Here is a 23203-nt window from a genome sequence, read left to right as displayed (position 1 = left end):
TCAGGCCCAGGATTTTGACAGTCATTTTCTGAGTCTGAATGGGGCTGGGGCTGACTCACAGCCTCCTTCTGGGGCAGCTGGTTATACCTCCTCTGGTGCATGGAGAGGCCTGAGCTGCAAAGGCATAAACCTCAACACTCACTCCAGGGTTAGCAAATGAGGTCTCCCTGCCTTTGGGCTCCTCCCCCAACCCCAACCCACTTTGTCTCTATTGTAACCCCGGGCCAGGCAGGCTGCGAGACAGAAATGGACAGTGTCTGTGCTTCACAGCCTTGGGAGACCCCTGCCTGCCTCCCCCATGCCAAGCACTCCCAGCCCTCATCACTCAACGGGTGGGCTGGTCCTCAACAAGCCACCTCTGGGGCTTTCCAGCCCAAACTGTCTGCATTCTGTGACTCAATAGGAAGCTCCTCACCGCTCATGTATTTATGAAGCCCCTACATGGAGATTCTGGGCTGCTTGCTTTTTCTTTGTTTTTCCTCTTTGATTTCCTTCCTACTTCAAGGACTCTGAGGGCGGATTCACTTTGCTGAGCTTCTAGGCCAGCCCAGCTGAATGGGAGGAAATATCCCAGCATAATTCTTGCCTGGTGATTTTGTTTCTCCTAGGGGGTCAAACCAAGAATCACATGCTCGCAGCAGGGAGGGAGCAGAGAAACAGTACTGCATAGGGGTTCCTTGGGAAGATCACAGCCCCGACACAAGACAGACCCCGAGTCTGAAACCAGCCCTGCCACTCACCAGTGTATGACCTGGAACAAGTAACTCCCTGAGATATGACCTTTTTTTTTTTCATTGCAAAGTAGAGATTAAAAAACTACTTTGCAGGGTTACTATGAAAATGAAATGGGATGTATCAGAAGTCTGATGTTTAATGACTGGAAACCCCAGGCCTGTCTTATCCCAACCACCTTGAGAGACAGAGGCGGACTTGCCCAAAGTCATGACCTGAGACACCGGCAGAATCACAGCTCATCCTGTTTCCCACTCTGGGGCCCTACACACCCTACACTGCCCCCACTACGAGGGAGACGAGAGCCAGGGCAGACGAACATGACGGGAAAACTTTTCAGTTCTCTGATCATCACCTGAGGGGCAGCACACGTGGCCAGGATTAGCAAACCTGCCCCATCTCCTTCCACGTCAGCGATGGAGAATAAAGGAACAAGTGGGAAAAAGTCAAACAGAAAAAAGTGCCCAGAAAAGATGTTTTTATGTTCACTTACACGGAAAAAAAATCCAAGTATATAACATGTAGAGATATGTTTCTCAGAAAATTCATCTCCGTGAACCTGTTTCTTTCAGTCGAAGTTATAATTCAAAAGTTGCCAAATGGAAGTCATAAAATTGTGGGGTGGGGGCTGGGGAGGAGAGCCACCGGGGAAGGTAGTAATTATGTGCTATTTGTTTTCTAGCTGCAGATAATTTGGAGTTTTAACTTTTCCAGCAAGTCAGAGTTACATAAACAGATGCCATACTAAAATATGATTGTGTAAAAATATAAAATTCCTAAAGCATGATGGCAATAATATTTCAGGAAAAAAATTAAAGTCCGATAGTATCAGAAAATACAAATAGGATCATTTGAGCAGGTCTGATTCTGTGTACGAATAGCATGTGAAAGAGAAAAGCATTTGGTCTGCACATAAGTTAGAAAGGGTAACGTTTCTAAACACTGACTTTGTAAGAAAACATGAAGGACATCTTAACACTCAACAACAATGGCTGAAAGGAGGATATAACTGTCTCAAGGATGCAGTGGCAGAATACCATGGCCTTTGTTTTCAACTTGCTCTTAACCTGTGCTGGGATGCGTTTTCCCGCAGGATCTAGCACCAATATATGGATCAGATTTTGTCTTTGATCTGAGTCCTGTGTCTTCAGTTTGAGTGTATTGATATTGAGGTATGTTTTCTTTGGTTGCTGCTGTAACGAATGTGTAGTTAAAAAAAAAAAAAAACTGTAATATTTACAACAATTAAACATTTTAGATTTCAGTGTCAACTCTTCACATAAGAAAAAATGGAAAACTCTTTAAGAATCGTTGGAAGGCTGTTACTTCCTAGCGTCTGTCATGAAACTGTTTTCGATACACAGGACAATTAGCCGATTAGCACAGCTGTATGTTTTCTGGTCCAGAATCGTCCCCGTGCTCAACGGGGAGGCAAGTCCCGTGACCGCTGTGTCTGCGGTTCGCCACGCTTCACAGTAGTTATCCACAAGGCGAACGCCGTGGGGGCTGGAGCCATGCCAAATGACCTTCTGGGGCCTAAAAAGTAATTTTGTCATGTTATTTTTCAAAATGACACTTCTCTGTGGTATTTTTTGGTAAGCAAATTGGCATAAGTCTAGTGAATCAAGTTAAACTCCTTAACCCTGATGTCAAGTCACCTCTCTATCCTCACTGCTCTTCCGAGCTTTCTTAACACACGAGGTTCCAGCCATACCCAGCTTGCAGTTGTTTTCAAATCACACCCTCTGCTTTTGTGAATCTAAACCTTTGCTCATGGGTCCCCTAGTCTGGAGAGCCTCTCTTTCATTTTTAGACCAGTGACTCCTTCTCACCTTTCAAAGGCCAATAAATACTTCCTCTTGCAGGAAGCCATCTCTGATTCTCACCCCTAAGTACGAATGAAAATAAACATTTCCTGTGTATCCTATGGTACCTGTTTCTCCATTTACAACATTCTGTCTAGAGTCATAGTTAGTGTGGGTCTATTTCCTCTATGGACTGTGAGCCCTGTAAGGGTAGGTGGCGTGTAGGTTTATTACTGTGCCTTCCAGGCCTGGCCTCAGGCCTGATACAGAGTAAGCCCTGAGGGTTTGCCCAGTTGTTCTATTCTAAAAAACACACATAATTTTCAAGATTTAGAGTGCAAATCACAGTTTAGTTACAGGATCACTGGGAGGTACGCTGCTTACCACTTATTATGTGTCTCCTGCATGCTATATGTTTTCATATATATTCATTTTATTTTCACAAAAATTCCATGACATAGATATGGTTATCTTGCCCATTTGACAGGTAAGGCAGCTGAGGCTCAGAGAATGAAAATGTCTTGCCCAGGGTTCCATATTGAGTTACTGAACCTGGGTCTTCTGACCCCAACAACAAGGCTTTCTCCATGGCCCGCAGTTGCCTCACCGTGACTTTATGTTGGCAATATCCTAGAGGAGCAGCTGATAAAGGGATCCCATTGTTAGGATGCCCCCTAAAACTGTCTATCACACCATATCTCAGGACTTACACCCTCACTTACCAAGAAGGATCTGTCATTATGTCTCGGCCATCAAAGGAGTATATTGGAATATGTGTATTGAACTGACCTCCATGGCCAGAAAAAATTGAGTCCCAATTATTAAAAAGTACTTGACCCTAGAGAGACAAAAGACCACATTAGAATCATACCATCAGCCTCCAAATGAATTAGATTTTTACTCATTCTTCAAGTCCCAGATGCCACCTCACACTAGAGTCTCCAGCCCCAATCCTGGAGCCTGGACAGACAGTGGAAACTCAAGAAATGTTTGTGGTTTGATTTTATAATCTGTCCACGAACTCTTTTGCTTTATGTCTTGAGGCAATTTCTCTTACTGTATGTGTGTACAAGCCTCCTTCCCATCACAAATGTGTTTTATGTCTTTATTATTGTTATTTTGAAAATATTATGCATATGTACTAAGCTTCAAATATGTGGCAGGCCTTGTGTCAGTCTACACTGTGGATGAAAGGGAGACAAACTTCTTAGTCCTTTTCCTGAAAGGGCCTGGTCCCCTGTAGGGAGATCCAAGAATAAAAATAATTTCAGTGGGTGAAGGTGCTGAAATAGACTTCTGGGACAGGAGATGGAAAGTGCTGGGTGTGGGGTTAGGATGGAACTTCCTAGCCTCAAGGTTTCAAACTGGAGTGCTGGGGTTGCAGAGACTAAAGGGTCTTGAAGTACCTTTAAGAAACAAACAGTCATCAGGGCACAGAGCCTCTCCAGGGTGTGTGTAAGTGGCAACGAGCTTTCTCTGCATAGCCTTGAAGGAGTCTGCTATTTCTGTGGAATAACTGAGGGATCCTACAAAGGCCTGTCTTACCAACAAATGGGGCAGAGAAATACCTGTTTAAATGCTCAGAGAACACCAAACCGGGAGTCAGGACAAAGTATTCTAATTTGCAGTGATTTTCAGCAAACTGCTTTCTTCCTCTGAGCCTCAGTTTTCTCATCTGACAAACTAAAAATGATTAACTGTCATGTTTATTAAAAGTACCTCTTAAGATAACGGGGTGCTTTGTAAACAAACAAGAAAACTATATCAGTGAAAGAAGTTATCATTATCTCTTCTGTGTGCTCCAAGAGTCACACAAGCAAAAAGGAAACTGAGGTTCAGGGAAGGCAAAGAACCCGCCCAAAGTGACGTAGCCAGTCAGGGAGAGAGCTGGCTTAAGTCCACAGTCTTCTATTGATGTCAGGAATGAAAACTGCCCCCAGGCCCTGTGGAGACCAAAGCCTGCAGAAGGCAGTGGGAACCATATTTGTTTCTACCTTGAGGTTCACTATGGGAAGGCTGTATCTCTCTGCTTTCCTCACAATGGTGGAGAGATCTTGCAAATGAGAAGATAAGAATGCTCGGTAGGTGGACAACAGTCCTGCAGCTCTGGCCTGCTTGAAGCACTGAAAATCAGCTCGAATGTCCCCAGAAAAGGGCATGTTCAGAGCAGCCAAATGTAGCTGAAAAATGTGAGACAAAAGAGAGCTGTCAGAATCAAAGGCAAACTCCAGCCCCCAGAACCATCTCACATTCCTGCAAAGATTACAGACTTCTTAGGCTGGAAGGCACGTTAGAGGTCATCTTAGTCAATCCCTCCCTGACATTGGAATTACAGTCTCTGCCTGACCATCTCCGGGGAAGGAGAACTATGGTTTCCCAAGCAGCCCGTTTCAGCTCTCTTGAACAGCTCTAAGTGGTAGGAATGCTTTCCTTAGGTAAAAAAAATACAACAGAATATAGCTTGGACCAAATAAAGCACTTCAGGGATCTGAATCCACCTTCAGGCCATAAGTTTGAGACCTCTGGGTCTCTGCAGGGGTTTTAAGCTGGCTTTGGCCCTGGATCCCAGAGCTTCTTCCAGCCGTCTGTCTGCTGCCCTTTCTTCCATCTCCTGGATAGGCCTGAGGCTGATCACATGAGGGGTCTGGGGGAAAGCCATGGAAAGAAGGCCATGGCACCTATGACTAAGACTGCTGAGACAGACCATTCTGGAAATTAGGGTTCTGATGGTAATTCTAGCCTCACATCCCTGCTATCTTGGTCAGCAGCCCAAATAAAAACCAGTCCATAGTCTATTTCTCCCACATGTTCGCTCCCCAAACCCAGCCTTCCACAACTGCCCTCTCTCTCAGCTTTTCTGCCACTCTCTCTGGAATGCATTCCATAATCCAGGAATGCTCATCTCCCTGTCTCCCATCACTCCCATCACAGGGGTAACTTTTACCTCATTGACTTAAGAGCTGGGAGGCTGGTACAGGACCCGGATCCAAGTTATCAAAAAGGAAAATACTCCTAAATGTCTTAAGCCAAAGAACATGAAATGAGGCATGGTGGGGCAGGAGGCGGCCAGTATGGCTCTCCATTTTCTACCTTGCCTCTCACACCTGAACAAAGCCTCTATGTATCGAGGTGACAAGGATTGCCATGGTGGTTTTCTGCTTTTCCAGCTTCCCGCCAGTTGGCCACAACTAGCCATGAGCTAGAGTGAGTGTCCAGACTGCCCCAAGCAGCCCTTGCACTTCTGTGGATATTTTTCTCCATTCACCACGCCTTTCCTTCCGGCAGAGAATGGACCCCAAGGCTGCTGCCTGCTCCAGTCTCTCTCTCTTTTTATTCACCCGGTTCTGTCTTGACCACCATGCTAGACTGAGGTCCAGGTCAAGCAGTATGATGCCCCATTCCCATCTCCTTCCTGCCCTGCACTGAGCCAAGGCTTCCTCAGCAGGCCTCAACAGTGGCTAGCATTTTATGCTCTACATTTCCAGCCATTAGGATAAGAGAGAGATTTAGCATGCTGCCCACCCACCACAATCACAGGCAGGCCACCAGACTTCCACCTCCACATACATACCCTGACCCTTTGATGTCCTTGCCAGCCATCTGACTATACTGCCCCCACCCCCGTCTTCCTCCTCATGCATCTGGAGACTCTGGTGCCTGAGGGAAGAAGCCCTGTGGTCTCATCACCCTCCAACCAGTGCACTCCGGGGCTACATCAGAGTGCAACACAAGAGGCCTTGAAGGAAGGAGGCTTCCCCAATGCCAGGGGCCACCCAAGAAAGACACAGGTAGGAGGCAACTGCAGGGGTTCCCGGCCACACCTCTAATCCCACCAAGGCTACTCTCCTTTAGAAAGACACAGAGAAATGTCTGAAATTATGGTTGTTTCTGAATGATGAGATTGGGAGGTTTTGTGTCCTCGTGTTTGTATTTCTTTAACTACTGGAACATTTTTATAAAAAGACAACACTTTTATATTGTCCTTTTATGAAGACAATAATGTTACAACACTCGAGATGTTGGCATTGTTATTTTGGGGATGGTTGTAGTTTTGATAAAATTGTAGGTGTGTTACTATTTTCTTCTCCATTCTTTTCATGCAAGGAATATGCATTTTCTGCAAGGAATATGTATTCATTCTGAATTTATAAAATAATATTTTAAAAAATCCTTTAGCTGCAGTCCTAACTTTGGGGCTTTTTGAAGGGTTACTGATACTCACATCTCTCTTTCTCACTTCCCATTGACTCCTCAACCAACAAGAATCTTTTTGGCTACTAAATGCTTTGCTCTAGATTCTAAATTTGAAGGATATCTTTTGGTTCTTCTTAAGGATTTCCTGGCAGCCTTTGACACTGTTGGCTACCACCTTGCTTGGCTGGCTTCTTCCTATCTGGCGGTGGCTTCTCAGTTTCCTTCTCATATTTCTTTTTTTTTTTTTTTTTTTTTGAGACGGAGTTTCGCTCTTGTTACCCAGGCTGGAGTGCAATGGCGCGATCTCGGCTCACCGCAACCTCCGCCTCCTGGGTTCAAGCAATTCTCCTGCCTCAGCCTCCTGAGTAGCTGGGATTACAGGCACACGCCACCATGCCCAGCTAATTTTTTGTATTTTTAGTAGAGACGGGGTTTCACCATGTTGACCAGGATGGTCTCGATCTCTCAACCTCGTGATCCACCCACCTCGGCCTCCCAAAGTGCTGAGATTACAAGCTTGAGCCACCGCACCCGGCCCCTTCTCATATTTCTCTCATCAGTTCCTTTTCAGTTTTGCTCCTCGTTGTCTATTCCCTTCTGACTGTACAGATTCTCTTTCAGGAATCCAACCAGCCCCGTAATAATTGCATGGCTCGTCTCCAGCCCAGATCCCACTGTGGGGCTTCAGACCTTCAGATCCTATCCAGGCACCTCGGACTCACCATGCTCCAAATGAGTTCCTCCTTGGTCAATGGCAGCACAGCCGGAAATGCTCACATCTGTTTTTAGAAAATGCCCCCACAATCCTTGCTACAAGGAGTGTCCTTAGGCCTTCAACCTCATTCACCTGGCTACTCTCGATTGGTCTGGGAGTGGGCAATTGACCCAAGACTGACCATACAGAATATCTCTCCCGAGACTCTGAACTGAGTCCCTAGTACTGGACGCGGCAGCTGTAAGATCACACAGAATTGCATCAAGAATCGGTGCCAGGGTGACCCAAAGCTGTGTGCAAGCTCGTGTCACCTATGTATGTGTGTTGGGGTGAGGCAGGAAGGAAGAAAGACTCTTTCAGAAGGTTATCTGTGGAGACTGCAAAGCAGACTAAGAGAGACAAGAGTCCCAGGCCTGGCTATTTTTCCTGTGATGGAGTTCCATGAGGTTTCTATGATGGTTTAAATAAGATCTTTACTTAACCTAGCAAAGGAATAGAGAGAGAGTTTCTAATCCTAGCGATGAAACAATCCCTGGAAAGGAAACTGTCACCACTCAATCATCCAAGCATGTGGGCCTCATTCCTGACCTCTCTCATCCTTACTGCACCATTTTCAACCAATGACTCAAGTAGTCACTCTTGATTCTTTCATGTCTCTCCCGTTGCCTGCTAGTCTATGTACTCTCTGCTGTGATTCTCGTTCAGATAACGCAGAAGCCACCTAACTGGCCTTTGGACCCCTGCTCCTGTCCCTTCTGATTAATCTGCACACTGTAACCAAGGTAATTTCTGAAACACCAGTCTTATCATACCTGTTCCCTGCCTTCAACCCTTCTGTAGCTCCCCATTGCCCACAGAAAACGGTCAAACTCTTTGGCTTGGTTTGCAAGCCCTTGAGGCCTAGTCCTTGCTTTTGCTGACTTCCACAGACTAAACGTCTTCCCTCTCTGCTTTGAACTCTACTCTTTGTCTAGACTGAAATTCTAGCAATTACAGGAATGCACAGCCCGTGCCCTTGCCTCCCTCTTGTCCATCTTCCCTCTTCCTCTTTCTTCTACCTGACTCACCCTTGAACTCGGCTGTCCTTTGGGTCTTAGTTTGGAGGTCACCTTCTCCAGGTAGACTTCTCTGACCTTCCTCATACCCCCAAGCGCCCTGTGCTCGGCTCACCCAGACAACTTACCACCCTGTATTGTAGTTCTCTATTTTTTGTTTGCCTCCCCCACTAGTCTATAAGCATCATGATGGTAGAAACTGTGTACTAAGCATGAGGCCCCGCGCACAGTAGATACACACTCAGTATTTGCAGATTAAATGTATAAATTGTACTTACAGCAGGCCTCTCATAATTGGCACTTGAAATAGGGTTCAGTGGAGGCAGAGGCTGATGCGGCTGTTATGTAAAGGAGGAAAAGAAACAGTTCTGAATATGCATTCAATCTGTTCTTCGGAGTGCACTGAGGTGCAAGTGGAACATTTCTAGAGAAGATGCTTTAGTTTGATGCAATTGTTTGCCATTGTCTCTAACTGTGACTCTTAACTGTGAAGAGTTTCATGACCTGCTGAAGAATTCATCTTCAGAAAGGGAGAAGATGTTCTCAAGACTTTTAAAAGAGCACTGAATCAAGGAAGGGCATTCTTTTTGATAAACCCATGTTTAATCACCAGTGCTTTCACTTTGCAGAGAAAGCTACCTCTTCGAAGCCTCGGTTTCACCATCGGCAAAACGGGGATGACAGTACCCACCTCAAAGCATTGCTCTAGGGCTAGAAGACGGACAACACCAGTTGCCCAGGTTCTTATAAGGCAGACGGTGCCAAAAATTACAGGAATCTTCTAGATTGCTTATACCAACCAATGATTCCACAGATGAACAAACTGAGGCCAAGAGAGGGAAAGCCCTGCCCAAGAGGATGCGGCTACTACATAGGAACAGCAGGTCTGCAGCTCTGGATCTAGTTGTTCCTCCACTCTATTACAGGAACCTCTGTGAGCGTCCATCAGTTTCTAGGATTTCACCAGATAGTAAACCATGCACAGCTCGCTGTCCAGAGTTTGGAGGGGCTTGCTAGATACCATGGGGGACTCAGGAAATGCTGACAAATGAATGCATGAGGTAACTACTCACGTTGCTGGAAAGTGCAGGGGGTGGAAGGCTGTCGGCAGGAATGGGGATCAGTTCTCCTAGCTTTAAGAAAAACAGTACATTGAAATGAAACCTTGACTACAACTTTTCCCTATTCAAAACAGAAAAAAAAATGGCATTTATGGGAGCATATTATTATTTTTAGAGGGTATTTGAAGGCAGTGTGTTAAAGGAAGTTTGGAAATTACCTGTAATTTTTTCCAGCCATCTCTAACACGAATGAAAAACTCAGTACTGTCCCTCAGGTAGACGAATGTTCCCTCTATAACCAAATGTGCTGTCTGCAGCATGTCATCCATGTTGCTGAATGCTGTGACCTGTCAGATCATTTAAATTTCAAACACTGCCATTATCATTAGAGCAATGGCACCATCTGATAGCCTGGCCTCTCTGTAAAGTCAACTAGGAGCTGACTCCCAATATTCAATAAAAAGGCTTATTAATGTGCCAGATAGAGATATATACCTTCATTCATAACTAAAGGGCATTCTTCTTGATAAAACAAAAACATGTATACTTTGAAACACAAATCTAAACTATAATAAATGAATTTAAACAAAAAAGACAATATTCTGTGAGTATAAAGGCATTTAAAAATTGTCAGTGGAGTTATCTTCGTGTTGGTTTGGGTATTAGCAAAAGCACTGGTAAGTTTTGCCACTTCTATTTCTTTAAGCTGCTTGGTGGCACTAACATGGTTAAATGGTGTTACTTGATGCTGGTCCTTGAAGAGTTTCGAATTTTTCATTTGGAATAACAAAGGCAAGCAAGTGAGCAACTACACTTAAGGTCTTAAATCTTTTTTTGTCTAGCTTGGTAGTTACATTAAACGTATGATAGAAAATGGAGGCCTGCAATTCCTCGCCTAGCAAAATGCCAAGGATTAGACAGCCATTTGTCATACCTAGAAGCACATATCGAAGCTACAAATACCTATTGAATACATCAAATCGCAAAAGCCAAGAGAGTTTTTGTTTTTCATTGTTACTGAGAAAGGCCATAAAAAATTCATTTTCACCTAGCCTTGAAGATAATAAGTTTTGTGCACCAAAATGACAAGGGAAGCAAATATCAAAATCGCATCTTATGTATGACAGTCCTTTCTTTTGGCAGCCAAATTTCACAACTAACATCCTGCAAAGATCAAAGAGCATTCTTAGGACGCCTGACATTCTTGTGAAGTATTTGTCCATTTTTCCATGCATTACAATAATCTTGGGGTGCTGTATCTTATTCCAATGAACTGCAGGGCAGGCAACGAATACGCCAGAGATGTCCTTTGCAGAATGGAGAAGGCTGAATTGCCCAAGTAAATCTGAGCAGCACAAGGACATGTTGTGATATTGTTTATGCTCTTGGGCTTTTGTTGTTTTGTTTTTTTTTTCTTCTTCTTTTTTTTTCTAGAGATGGGGTCTTGCTTTTTCACCCAGGCTGGAGTGCAGTGGCACAGTCTTGGTTTACTGCAGCCTTGACTTCCCAGACTCAAGTGATCCACCCACCTTAGCCTCTCAAGTAGCTTGGACTACAGGTACATGCCACCACACCTAGGGGTAATTTAAAAATTTTTCTGTAGAGACAGGTTCTTGCTATGTTGCCCAGGCTGGTCTTAAACTCCTAGACTCAAGTGATCTTCCTGTCTCAACTGGGATTACAAAGTGCTGGCATTACAGGCATGAGCCACCACATCTGGCCAGGTTTGTATTTTTTGAAATACTATGATTGGTGGCCAGGCGCTGTGGCTCGTGTTTGTAATCCCAGCACTTTGGGAGGCCAAGGTGGGAGAATCACTTGAGCCCAGGAGTTTGAGACCCGCCTGGGCAAAGTGACAAAAACCCTGTCTCTACAAAATATACATATATATATATATGTATGTACGTATATATATATATAAATTAGCCTGGTGTGGTAGTGTGCACCTGTAGTAACAGCTACTTGGAAGCTGAGGTGAGAGGATTACCTGAGCCCAGGGAGGTTGAGGTGGCAGTGGGCTGTGATCTCACCACTGCACTCCAGTTTGGGTGACAGAGAGAGATCCTGTCCACCCCTCACCCCCCCACACACATACAAAGTAATATGACTGGTTTTTGCCATAACTTAGTCAATTAAGGATTCAAATGGTGGAACTTAAATATAAATGATTTTGCTTTTCATGTCTTTTTACTTAATGAGGCATCCAAATAGAAAATAAATCCCTTCTATTGTTTATGGAATTGGACCAAATCTACTGTCATGGAGGCCTGATTCCCAAGGGATGTCACACCCACGACACTGTAGCCAGAGTAAATCCATCCTAAATGGAATAATGACTACACACTGATAATAATACTGACCAAGTTTCTGGATCCAGGAAGGCCTGGCTGTCCTGGAGGGCCAGGGGGACCTGGAAGGGCCACAGCTAAGACAAAACAGAAAGGAGAAGTTACACGAAAACCAGACTCTGAAAAACATCTCAGGTATCAGCCGATCCCTGGGGAGAAGTGTTTTCAACCCCATTCATAGTGTCACAAAGCATCCCAACTTCCACCTGTGTCTTGGATGCTCTGCCTTCAGCATGTGGCTTAGGCCACACTGACTGGTTCAGGGAAGAGATGGGATTCTTGATGGTTACCCTGGATGAAGTCGTGGCTAGAGCTTTTTTTTATGTGTTTCATAAGTGAATCAATTCCTTTTGTGGTTGTTTTATAAAAGCCAGTTTAATTTGAGTATTTTGTCACTTGCATTCAAAAATATCCTGACACATATAACTTATTTCACCCAAGAGACAAGCATGTGACACTGAACAGAGGAAGCAGGCTCAGAAAGAGGAAGAGAAGGCTCTAGGGAGTGGGAGGAGGCCAGGGTGGTGCGGTGACAGCAGCCCTGGCTTGGGGCCTGAGTCACGGACTCAAGTCCTTAGTTGGTCCATTCCTAACTGTGATCTTAAGGAAACAGCAAGCTCTCTGAAGCTGTTTCCTCATCTGCAAAATGTAAAACAGGCAGTTCTTCTTCCCTAGGCTGTGGTGAGAACTGAGTGCTTTGCAAATCGTACATGTACAGCATTCATTCGACCAGGGCTCTTAGCTTTTGAAGAGTCACAGTGCTCTTAAAAATCAGATCAAGGCTACTGCCCTCTTTCCCAGAAAAATGCACACATACACAGTCCTATAAAATATATTACGGAGATGACAAATCCTAGAGATACATCCTTGAACTCTCTAGGACTCTATGATTCTTTAGCTGAAAAGCCCTTACTTTAGGCAAACATAAAGTAGTATTATTATAACTATTCCATTTGCTCTTCTTCCATCTCTCTCATCCTCTGCTCACCCTACCCCTGACAACGCCTCCAAATCTGCCAAGCTCTTGGGAGTGTTAAGGATGTTTTTATAAGTCCCAGTAAAATTATACAGTTCTTCAGGTCATTGCAAGCAAGTGTTCAGTTCCAACATAGGACCTGAACATCCACACATAGGTGGCAACCATCTAGTGGATAGAGGGCCAGCGGACTTGGATTTGGATCCCAGCCATGCCTCCTAATAGCATTTGTGACCTTGAGTAAGTCTCTTCACCTCTGTGAGCTTCAGTGTCGCCATCTATGAGATGAATTCTCTAATAATATCTGTTTCATTTTCCTCCCAGGGTTGCTGTGAGGATTACATGGGATAATAACCACGAAAGTGTTTTGTAAACTAGAATTGTTACACATTCTGGGAGAAGCAATACTTGCTCAATGCAGCAAGGCATCCTGGGACCCCTAATGTAGTGTTGCTGTGGATGACAGATTTCCTGCACCTTGCACTCACCCTGTAAGATGCCACCCCCTCCTGCAGTCCTACTCATCCCTCAAGGCTGTTGTGAGCACCTATGGCTTCATCCACTCAGCATCTTCTTCCCTTGCAGGACCAGTGTCCTCATCTCCTTCCTTTGGGCTCTTTCCTTCACCTCTACAACCATTTGGTTCCAGAAGGAGCTACCATGTTCTCATGTGATCCGACCTCTTGGTCATAGGGGATTGGTCCAAGATTGGGTACCTTGCCCAAGACAGGCCCATCAGGACCCTTCTCTAGGACTTCCCCATCCCAGGACTTTTCTAACTAAAGGAACGAAAGAAGTTCAAGATTTCTAGCAGACAGCAGAAGCTGCAAGTTGTCAGTAGCCATATTTTCCCCTGTGCAGAGGCTGTGGTTTGTGGTGAGGAAGCAGGAAGCTGCACGCAGAGAGAAGCAGAGGCTAGAGATGGCCAGAGAATGCTCACAGGGGTTGAGTCCCTGGCTCTGGCTGTTCCTGAGGTTCAGCTGTTTATCTACCTCTCCCGCAAGTTGATTGTTCCCTCCCTCCTTCACATCCAGTACATTTCCCCTTTGCTTGAGCTACCCTGAGTTATGTTTCTGTCAGTTGCAGCCAAAAGATCCAAGGCTACATCAAAGCCCCAGCCCCAAAGTCACCTCCTGTGTAAAGGTCTCCTTATGCCAAGGACTCTGTAGATCTCTTTCCAGGTATGCTTCCACCATACCTGGCTCCTGCCAAGCCAAACGACAAAAAGGTATGCCTTCATGCTATTACTGCTACTATTATTGCCTCCCACAATGGACACAGTAGCAATAACACAGGCTTTGGAGCCAGACTGCTCTGGGTCTTCATCCTGTTGGTGTCATTTATTAGCTGTGTGACCTTGGAAAGGTTCCTAAATATCTCTGGGCCTCACTTTCCTTAACTGTAAATTGGGGATGTTAATGCTTTTTTTAAAGGGTTGTTGTGAGGATTCAATAAAATACCATAGTATTAGCAAAATGGCTGGTATCTGATATATGCTCAATGCATAGAGTTTTTCTTTAATCTCACCCATTTTGCATTTGAGGAGGTGAGGCTCCAAGGGATGAAGAGATTTTTATATACAGAGTTACAGTCACTGCTGGTCCTTAAGGCAGGTTCTCAAGCCCCTAAGTCATTGACAAAGCAGCCAGGAAGTTTCCACTCACATGGGAAAAGATGCTCAATATCATTAGTCATTAGGGAAATGCAAACCAAAACCACAGTGAGATATCACTTCACACCCAGGAGGATGGCTATAATCAAAAAGATACAATGAGGATACCATAATAAGGGAGGAGAAACTGGAACCCTCATACACTGCTACTGCTAGTGGGAATGCGAAATGTTGTGACTCCTTTGGAAAACAGTCTGGCAGTTCCTCAAAAAGTTAAACACAGAGTTACCATAGGACCCAGCAATTTCTCCTAATATACTGAAGAGAACGAAAAACATGTTCACCTAAAAACTTGTACCTGAAAGTTCATAGCAGCATTATAACATAATAGCCAAAAAGTAGAAACAGCCCAAGTGTCCATGAACAAATGAATGCATAAACAAAATGTATATCTATACAATGCAATAGGATTTAGGATTTGGCGGCAGAAAGGAATGAACTGCTGATCCATGCTGCAACATGGGTGGACCTTGAAAACACTGTGCTAAGTGAAAGAAACCAGACTCAAAGGGCCATATATTACATGATTCCGTTTATATGAAATGTCCAGAACAGGCAAATCCAGAGACAGAGTAGATTCAAGGTTGCCCAGATCTGATGGAGGAGAGGGAAAGAGAGAAAAGAGAACAACTGCTAATTGGGATACAATTTCTTTTTGGTGTGATGAAAATTGTCTAGAGTCGGACAGTAGTGATGGCTGCATGTCTTCATGAATATATTAAAAACTACTGGATTGGACACTTTAAGTGGGTGAATTTTATGATGTATAAATTCGATATCAATTTAATTAAAAAAGAGAGAAAGAAGGCTGTATCCAGGAAGGCCCTCTGTTAGTGCAGCTGTGACATGCCACCCAGATGCAGTGACCTTGAGCACAATGGTAGGGACGGCGTGAATGAGAGCACTGTTTACAGCACTAACCTGCTCCCAGGATAGCCGGAGGTCCTGGTGGCCCTGGGGGTCCCGGTGGCCCAGGATCACCAGGTCTTCCAAAGCCAGGTGGCCCAGGCAGACCAGGAGCACCTGGGGGTCCTTGGGGCCCAATGACTGTCTCCCCTTTCTGGCCCTGTGAAGGGAAGCACACCGTAACAGAGAGAAAGCATCATTCATCACTAGAAGTCCCATCTAGTCCTTTTATGAGACTAAAAGAAATCAATAAATATCAGCTATTGTTATTAGTATCCTCAATCCTGGGCACAATTCAAGGTGGAATAAGGCCTCCAAGATGGCAGCTGAGTCATTATGTTGAATGACTTTACTGACAGCCCCAGAGAGCCCTGGAGGCAGAAGGGACCTTGGAGATCATCTAATCTGGCCTTTGTACTTCACAGATGGAGAAACTGAAGCCCAGAGAAGTGAAAGGACTTGCCCAAGATCACAAAGCAAATTAGAGGCCCAGTTGGCAGCAGAACTCTGATCTCTGGCTTTGCTGGTACCCTCATGGTGAGCTCTGGGACCAAAGGTCAATGATCTGGTCCTATTGTTGTTGGAGGCACATCTTGACTTTCTCTCCTTTCACCTGAAAAAGCCTCTGATCCTAGGAAAATCACACCTATCTAGGAGCTCCTTCTTGGATAAAATTTCAGAAGAATCAAATGGCTCCTCTAAAAATATCTCCCTTACCTTCCATTCTGCTGCTGTTATCTGATGCATTCACCATTAATCATTCTTCGTGTGGAGTGAATTTTCCAACAATTTCATGAATAAGGTAGTGTGGCTAATGGTCTGGAAGTTACCCACCTTCACGCAGCCTTGGCCAGCTACCTTCCCTCCAGGGACCTCAGCCAACTTCCCCATTAATCAGCAAGGATGGTGGGAGAGCTGGCTGATCCCCAAGCCTTGCCTCCAGCTTACAGTACGATGACTAGCCCTAACTGCCTAGTCCCATTGGTGGCTTCTGGGAAAGCTATAAGTCCATGGAGAAGATAACTTGGAGGGGTCACTACTCACAGCCATGCCTGGATTTCCGGGCAGGCCTGGAGGTCCCGACATAAGAAAGCTGCCATTAAACTCTCCTTTTTCTCCTTTTTCACCTTTGAACCCCTTGTCTCCATTCTCCCCCTGGAAGCAGAGAACATAGGAATATTTCAGTAAGAGTGGGATGAGCTCAGCCTCTGACATAAACCAAAACATGAAAAACACAGGCCAAATGTTGGTAGAGAAACACTTACCTTCAAGTTGTTCAGAAAGTGTCTCAGATAAGTTAGATCAAGTGGAGGACCTGAAAAGAAATGCTTCATAAAATTCACCATCGTAATTTCAGCAATTTAAGAAAAGTCTCTAAGTTGGCAGCCACAGCTCCGTCTTAGTGGAAGTGACTCTGCACCAGGCTGGCTAACAGAGTCTGCTTGGAAGCAGAAACATGTGCTGGTATGAGCCCATCAACCCAGAGCATTGCTGGATCCCACGTAGGTCCCTGGCCCTCTTTGGGCTTGTTTTGCATATAAAACATGGATAATTGGATTTTCTGGTCTCTCTTGACGATGTTCCATATTGGACATGTCAGGCCCATTCCTGGGTCTCACTAGAACCCAGCGGAGCTTGTGTTCAGAGTGGAATATCATTAGTCTTACCCTCTGGCTAGGTCACATTTCTCAGCTGCATTTGCTCTCAGGAGCAAACAATCAAAGGCAAGATTGAGAACAAGAGCTGGAATACCTGGTGGTCCCTGGGCCCCCTGGTCGCCTTTTTCTCCCTTTGAGCCAGGAAGACCCCAGGATCCTTTCTCTCCTTTAACACCTGCCACCAAACACATACATGTTAAAAAAAAAAAAGGGGGAAAATCACCTTCATTCTATATGAAACCTTTCTGAGACAGGTTTGCAAACCGAGCTCATTGAGCAAAGTCCACTCAAACAAAGCCCCTCCTGAGAAATCAGCAAGTGTAAAATCATACAGAGGGCAGAGGTACATGCTTCAGACACATTCTCAACCTTGAAAAGCTCAGTCTATCGGGAGACAGACACAGCTCACAGTAATGCAAGACAAGATGAAATCTGTGCTCTCACTGAGGTTCCAGCCGTGCATCCTGGGAGCCCAGCAGAGGCTGCGGCTAACCCTGGTTTGGACAGTTTCACAAATGAAGACAGAGGCTCAATGCCAAGTCAATCCTCCAGAGTCATCTCATCCAGGCCTGTGCAGTGTGGGGGTATGAGGGGAGGAGAGGGCCCTCCCAGGAGTTCCCGTACAGGGCATCCAAGGGCACTAAGTTTTCTGCTTACAAAGTTGTGAGAATGCCCACCATGCAGTGTTGTGTGTCCCCACAGGACTTGTGAGAAACACCATTTCTACAGAAGTGGTGTCCCATACCCACCTTTCCCTTCAACTCTTTATGTGAGAAAGGGCATGGAAGAAAGCCTTTTGGGAGAGCACTGCTTGGGAAGGGAAGTGGTTCCCTTTTCCCACCTTGATGGGTAGGGTGGATACTGGGTCTTTGAATTCCTCGTTCCCAAGAGGAATGAGGCAGATCCACCCACCAATGCTCTTCAGCCTAGAGATGGGGCTACAAAATGTAGACGAGGGTGAGGGTGAGGGCTTTCCCAATGAGGGGGAGGGAATGTGAGCATCACAGGCACGATGGTGTCAGCAGGGGGTCTTCAGGGAGCCACAGCTACATCTACTGAGGCCTCGCCAACCCTGGGGATGCTGGGCCTCCTTCACCCACGCGGAGCCCACAGACAGCAGTGGTCAGACGAGAAGAGAGCAAGGGTACAGCAGTGAGCGGGGCAGCAGCAGCTGCACATAGTAAGCAGGACACTGCGGCATCCAGAAAGATCTGTTCCCTCCCCCTACTTCCAGGGGAGGCTCACAGGGAAGCGGAATAATTGGGGAACTGAGAAATAAATCCAGCTCCATCCCCTGCTCCCCAAGGTTCACCTTGCACCAGGGGGAAGGAGAGCCTCGAACTGAATCTAAGCATAGTGTTTGGAAACAGGCTGGGCTTGATAAGCAGAAGCAACAGAAAAACCACGGGGCCAGATATCACGAGGGAGACCACTACCTGCTGGCCAGGGTATGCGACCAAGCCGAAGGTGAGTATTGAAGGAAAAAGGCCTTCCCCAATTTAAACCCCAAGTGGTGTGACAGCATGTGTGGGGACAGGGGGACCAGAGTGACTGCTCACCTGCAGGCCATGTCCCCTGGCCTGTCCCTCTCTGATGTGCCATAGCAAAGCTCCTGTATGTAGCTATGAACAGGCTGACATCTCCTAATCAAACCCTCTGAGCCAGCACTTCTCACTTTGCTGTGCACACACCTCACCTGGGAGGTGGTTAAAATGTGGGTTCTGACTCAGCAGGTCTAGGGTGGGGCCTGAAGTTCCGTGTTTCTAAGGAGCTCCCAAGAGATGCTTACAAAGTTGCATGGACACTGAGGCAAGGGTCTCCTGAGCTCCCATGGCCCTTCCCTGATCAGCTCTTGGTTTTTAAAATAGTTTCACTTAATAGATTCCAAGAGCTTGAGAGTCAGGAACGACATTTCCCAGGCTCTTGGAAACTGCCTTAGCCCAATGCGGATCATACCAAGTAAGGAATAGGCATCAGTGAATGTTTCATAAACAAGTGAACAATTGGAAGAACAGAGTGCTTGTTGTCAACCAGGCTAGGCTAAGATGGGCAGAACAGACACACGTGTGACCAAACCAAAGAGAGGTGCACAGCCCCACAGCCTTGGCTCAGCTGCCCCCCACAACCCCACTATATGCAGTTAGACCTTCCCAACTGGCTAGTCTGCGCCCAACACTGGGTAAAGAAAACTGCCTTCCTTAAGGAGATGTCCCAGAGAAACAAATGATGAAGAATGTAGTGTGTACCGTGAAAGGTGATGAGCTCTGGACTCCCAGGATGAGCGGTACTGACCTGGAAAGAGAGGAAGGCCAGGTCAGGCACTGCAAGCTCTGCCCTGGTGTTGGCAGACACAGGCAGCCACTGGCCCCGGGGGCGTGTGACAGAAGAGGCAATGCCACAGAGTCAGGCCTTCCTTTGGCTTTGGAGTCCCCCAGAGCCCTGAGTCCCAGGAGTTCTCAATGCACAGACATCCCATTTCAGTTGGGAGATCCATGATGTATCTGAGCTAGGGAGAGAGAGCTGAGACCTACCAGCCGAAAAAACTCAGCCCTAGGGAAGCTCAAAGTTCAAGACCACAAATCGTGGCAAGTGTTGGTTTGGCCAACTGTGAGCATTCTTGTCTTCCTTTCTTATCACTTGGGATTGCTTCATGTGTGAGGTCAAGCATCTGAACAAGTGACATGCTCAGCTGTGAAGCTGGGTCAGCCAGTAACTTAGCCATTGCATCTAATCAGAGATGAGCACCACGAGCAGGTATATTAGCAAAGGGGGTTATCATTAGATGAGGGGGGCGGGTGGTTATTCTGGACTCCTCATTGGGTTCCAGGGGTCTGGGGTCCAAGCTGTTCTAGATAATATTCCTTCCCAGTTTCCCCCAGATGCCTGCATTTCCTTCTCTATTAAGACAAAACCACTTGCAACTTGGCTTCTTCCCAGGAAAATGGTGGAATCAAAGTCATCCATCTGATGCCAAAATCCTTCTATGCTTATGGGCGGAGGGTCACAAGCTGCTCAGGGGTCACCAAGAGAAGACGGGAGTGGGGAGAGAATTTTCCAGGAAAAGCATTTCTAAGTTAAGGATGAAGGTTGCAGTTCCAAGCTGTTATCTTGCAGGCTATGCTGATAAAGTTCCTCTGCTAGAGACATGAGCTGTAAATGATTTGGGTGTTGGAAGGAGCTAAAACTAGAAGGGGCTCATGAAATGCTGGCGGTGAGAGGAAGCATTTCTGTTTCAAAATGTCCATTTAGAGAGTTGGTCAAGAAATGTCCATGACCCAGCTCCTGTTGAATCTAGCCAGGCATATGAAGTAAAAAATCTTACTAAAAAGGCTCTGAGCCTATCTTTTCCTTCTTTTAGGTATCCCCATGACCACCAAAGACCATGGTTACTGCAAGAGGTCCTGGTGCAGGTATGATCATTGCAGTAGCGTTTTTACAGTACTCTGACATTTGTCAAGTGCTGTGCTGTGGCTCATTCACTGGGATCATGTTAGTTGGGAGTGGCTTCTGTACTAGCTCACTGCGTGACCTGGAGCCAGCCCTTTGCTTCTCTGGGCTCTGGTCTCTCCCGTGTGATAAGGAGGTGGCATGCAGCGGCTGCCCAGGAAGGTCACTCCAGCACTGATATTTTATGTTTCTCTTCAGGCCGTGGATATAAACACATACTGGGTTGCTGTTGTCTTCACGTAGAGCCAGGAGCCCCTTAAGTCACCTGACACAGGTCGTTCCTGCCCTCCAGGCCAGAGTTCCCAGGCCCTGGGCTGCAGACTTGGATGCCTCAACACTTAAACTTAGCCAGATGTCTGGGCAAACACGCAGCCAAACTGAGTCATTCTGAAGCCTCTGACCCAAGCCCTAGCACCACCTCCAACAGGCATCAATTATGAACCCACTTCAAAGAATACTTCTAAATTGTAATTTGCAAGCTCCTGAGAGCAGAGGCCACACCCGTCTAGTTCAGCCTTGTGTCTCCAGGGCCTAGCAGAGTACTTGGCACTCCGTAAGTGCTCAATAAATATTTGTTGAATGAATGAGAGAATATGTATGCATGGTTCTGTGACTAATGCCTGTGCACAGGGCCCACCCTCCCCTCTGGGTTTTCTCACAGATATCTGACTCTCTTCCTAGGGGTAAAACATCAGAAACAGAGCTACTCAGTGGCTGCGGGGCCGGGCAAGTGCCTGACCAGAATCCCAGTGTCTGTGCCTGCTGCCTGGTGGTCAGACCTGAGTTATGGTCCCAGCTCAGTCAAGTCCCATGACCTTGGACAAGCCAGTGAGCTTCTCTGAGTCACAGTTTGTTTCCTTACTATAAAGCGGGAGAGATAAGTCCTGCCCGTCAGTGTTGTGTGCTGTGCAGTCACGTGATCACTGGGAAGGGGCACAGCGTAGTTACAGATTTTAGCCCCAAGTTCCCAACACACAGATCGTGAGCTGGCATGGCTTGTTTTCTCATCTACATTTTCTAAGGGGTCTATTTGTCCCTACATTATACCGCTCCGAGCATGAAGCTAATGTGGTCACAATAGCAAAAGCCACTGCTTTTTAGATTGTATAAAAAGAAACACCTCACCAGTGTGCACCCTTACAAGATCCAGTGTATTTCATTGTCACGATCTGTTATCTAAAAGCTTCTAGTCACTTAAGGGTCTACACTTAGGGGATAGATGGCATCAGAGAGGACATTTGAGGACAGAAAGGGCCCAAGACAAAGACTGATCTTTTTCTCTGAGTTGCTCTCTATGCCAAAGCCTGCTCTTTAAGGCAGTGATTACTACTTACTGGCATTTTGCAGTGTGGTCGGACGGGTATTGGGAAAACAGCCTGTGGGTAATGAGAACGAGAGAGGTGAGCTCACCAGGACACCCGACTCAGCTCAGGCCAGTTGGGAAGGTCTTCCCACCCCATGCCAACTTACACCTTTGATGTTAATCACAGCTCCAGGTGGCCCAGGGGGGCCTGGAGGACCAGGTAAGCCAGGTGGGCCCTGAAGGAAGAACAAAAGGCCATTCCATTAGTTCAGGCTGCTGCGTGTGCAGGCGCAGCTGCAGGGCACCTCCTCCAGAGTTTGGGAACTCAGGAAGGAAAGGAGGGTTCCCTGAAGCCAACCAGCTTCTCCCTCAGGCTAGACCGGGAGCCACAGAGCACTTCTATGTCCCTGTCCTCACTGTATCTTCACAACAAACCACAGGGAAGATGGCAGGGCAATAAGTCTTGTCTCAGGTTAACACATGCAGATAATGAGGCCCAGAGAGGGGAGGTGACTGCTCAAGACCACACAGCAACTTACAGCAGAACTGAGATTGCAACCGAGATTCTGACTCCCAGTTGATACTGACCCTAAGGCCTCCCTATCAGTGCATTCCCAGTATAGGGGTGGCAGTAGACTTCCGGGGTCCCTCAGGTGATATAGTGCCTGAGGGAATGTACCTCAGAAATGCAAGCATAAATGCAAAACTCTTATAGGATAGCACAGTCATTTCCAAAGTGAGGTCGGGTTGGTCTTAATACCATGCAACAGTTTCTTCTCTAAGCCTAGAGGCAGGAGCTTGCAGCAGGAGAGGTGAGGCACTGAGGGCAGGCATGAGGAGTTCAGCCCATGCAGAGGGCATATTGATCACTCTAAATGAAGGCATCAGCGTCTGGTTTACCTGCTGGTTCCAGCGGGCTTGGTGAGCCAAAGTCAACCCCTAATGCTTCAGGAAAATTATATTTCTGGATTTCTGGGCATACAAAGCAGAAGCAGTGTGGCACAAACAGAAGGAGCAATAGACTTGGAGCTGTTTTTCCATCTTGGTAGGTGCTTATTAGCTGGGTCACCTTGGGTGGGTGCCTTGACTGCTATAAGCCCCAGCATCCTCTTTTTTTTTTTTTTTTTCTAAAACCGATACATCTGAGATCCAGTATCCTCTTACATAAAACAATACACCTGCATTGAGTCTCATGCAATAGTTATCACCAAGACTAAATGAGAAACTGTCCTTAAAAGTACTTTGCACAGTGACTGGTACATAGCAGCTGCTCAATAAACACTGGCTTCCTTCTCCTAGCTCCAGGCCCCTGCTGTTGCCCCAAGTTTGCC

The 23203-nt window shown here is 46.2% G+C and overlaps 1 protein-coding gene across 2 annotated transcripts in view; it reads right to left on the bottom strand.

The window, feature by feature from the left end:
* Positions 1 to 1193: 1193 nt before the first annotated feature.
* Positions 1194 to 23203, bottom strand: part of COL15A1 (collagen type XV alpha 1 chain) — a 120929-nt gene continuing 98919 nt past the window's right edge. For both annotated transcript variants that reach the window (XM_003940079.4, XM_074395094.1), the window contains 14 exons: positions 22040 to 22108; positions 21904 to 21945; positions 19369 to 19414; positions 17217 to 17297; positions 16730 to 16779; positions 16509 to 16619; positions 15480 to 15624; positions 11923 to 11987; positions 9781 to 9909; positions 9575 to 9634; positions 8780 to 8839; positions 4532 to 4717; positions 3260 to 3375; positions 1194 to 2268 (listed from right to left, as the gene is read on the bottom strand). In XM_003940079.4, the coding sequence (XP_003940128.1) occupies positions 2055 to 2268; positions 3260 to 3375; positions 4532 to 4717; positions 8780 to 8839; positions 9575 to 9634; positions 9781 to 9909; positions 11923 to 11987; positions 15480 to 15624; positions 16509 to 16619; positions 16730 to 16779; positions 17217 to 17297; positions 19369 to 19414; positions 21904 to 21945; positions 22040 to 22108 (1374 nt within the window). In that variant the 3' untranslated portion in view covers positions 1194 to 2054. The remainder of the gene's footprint in view (positions 2269 to 3259; positions 3376 to 4531; positions 4718 to 8779; positions 8840 to 9574; positions 9635 to 9780; positions 9910 to 11922; positions 11988 to 15479; positions 15625 to 16508; positions 16620 to 16729; positions 16780 to 17216; positions 17298 to 19368; positions 19415 to 21903; positions 21946 to 22039; positions 22109 to 23203) is intronic.

This window comes from Saimiri boliviensis, chromosome 2 (assembly GCF_048565385.1).
Source record: "Saimiri boliviensis isolate mSaiBol1 chromosome 2, mSaiBol1.pri, whole genome shotgun sequence".
NCBI lineage: Eukaryota > Metazoa > Chordata > Mammalia > Primates > Cebidae > Saimiri > Saimiri boliviensis.
This window is presented reverse-complemented; position numbering and strand designations above follow the sequence as displayed.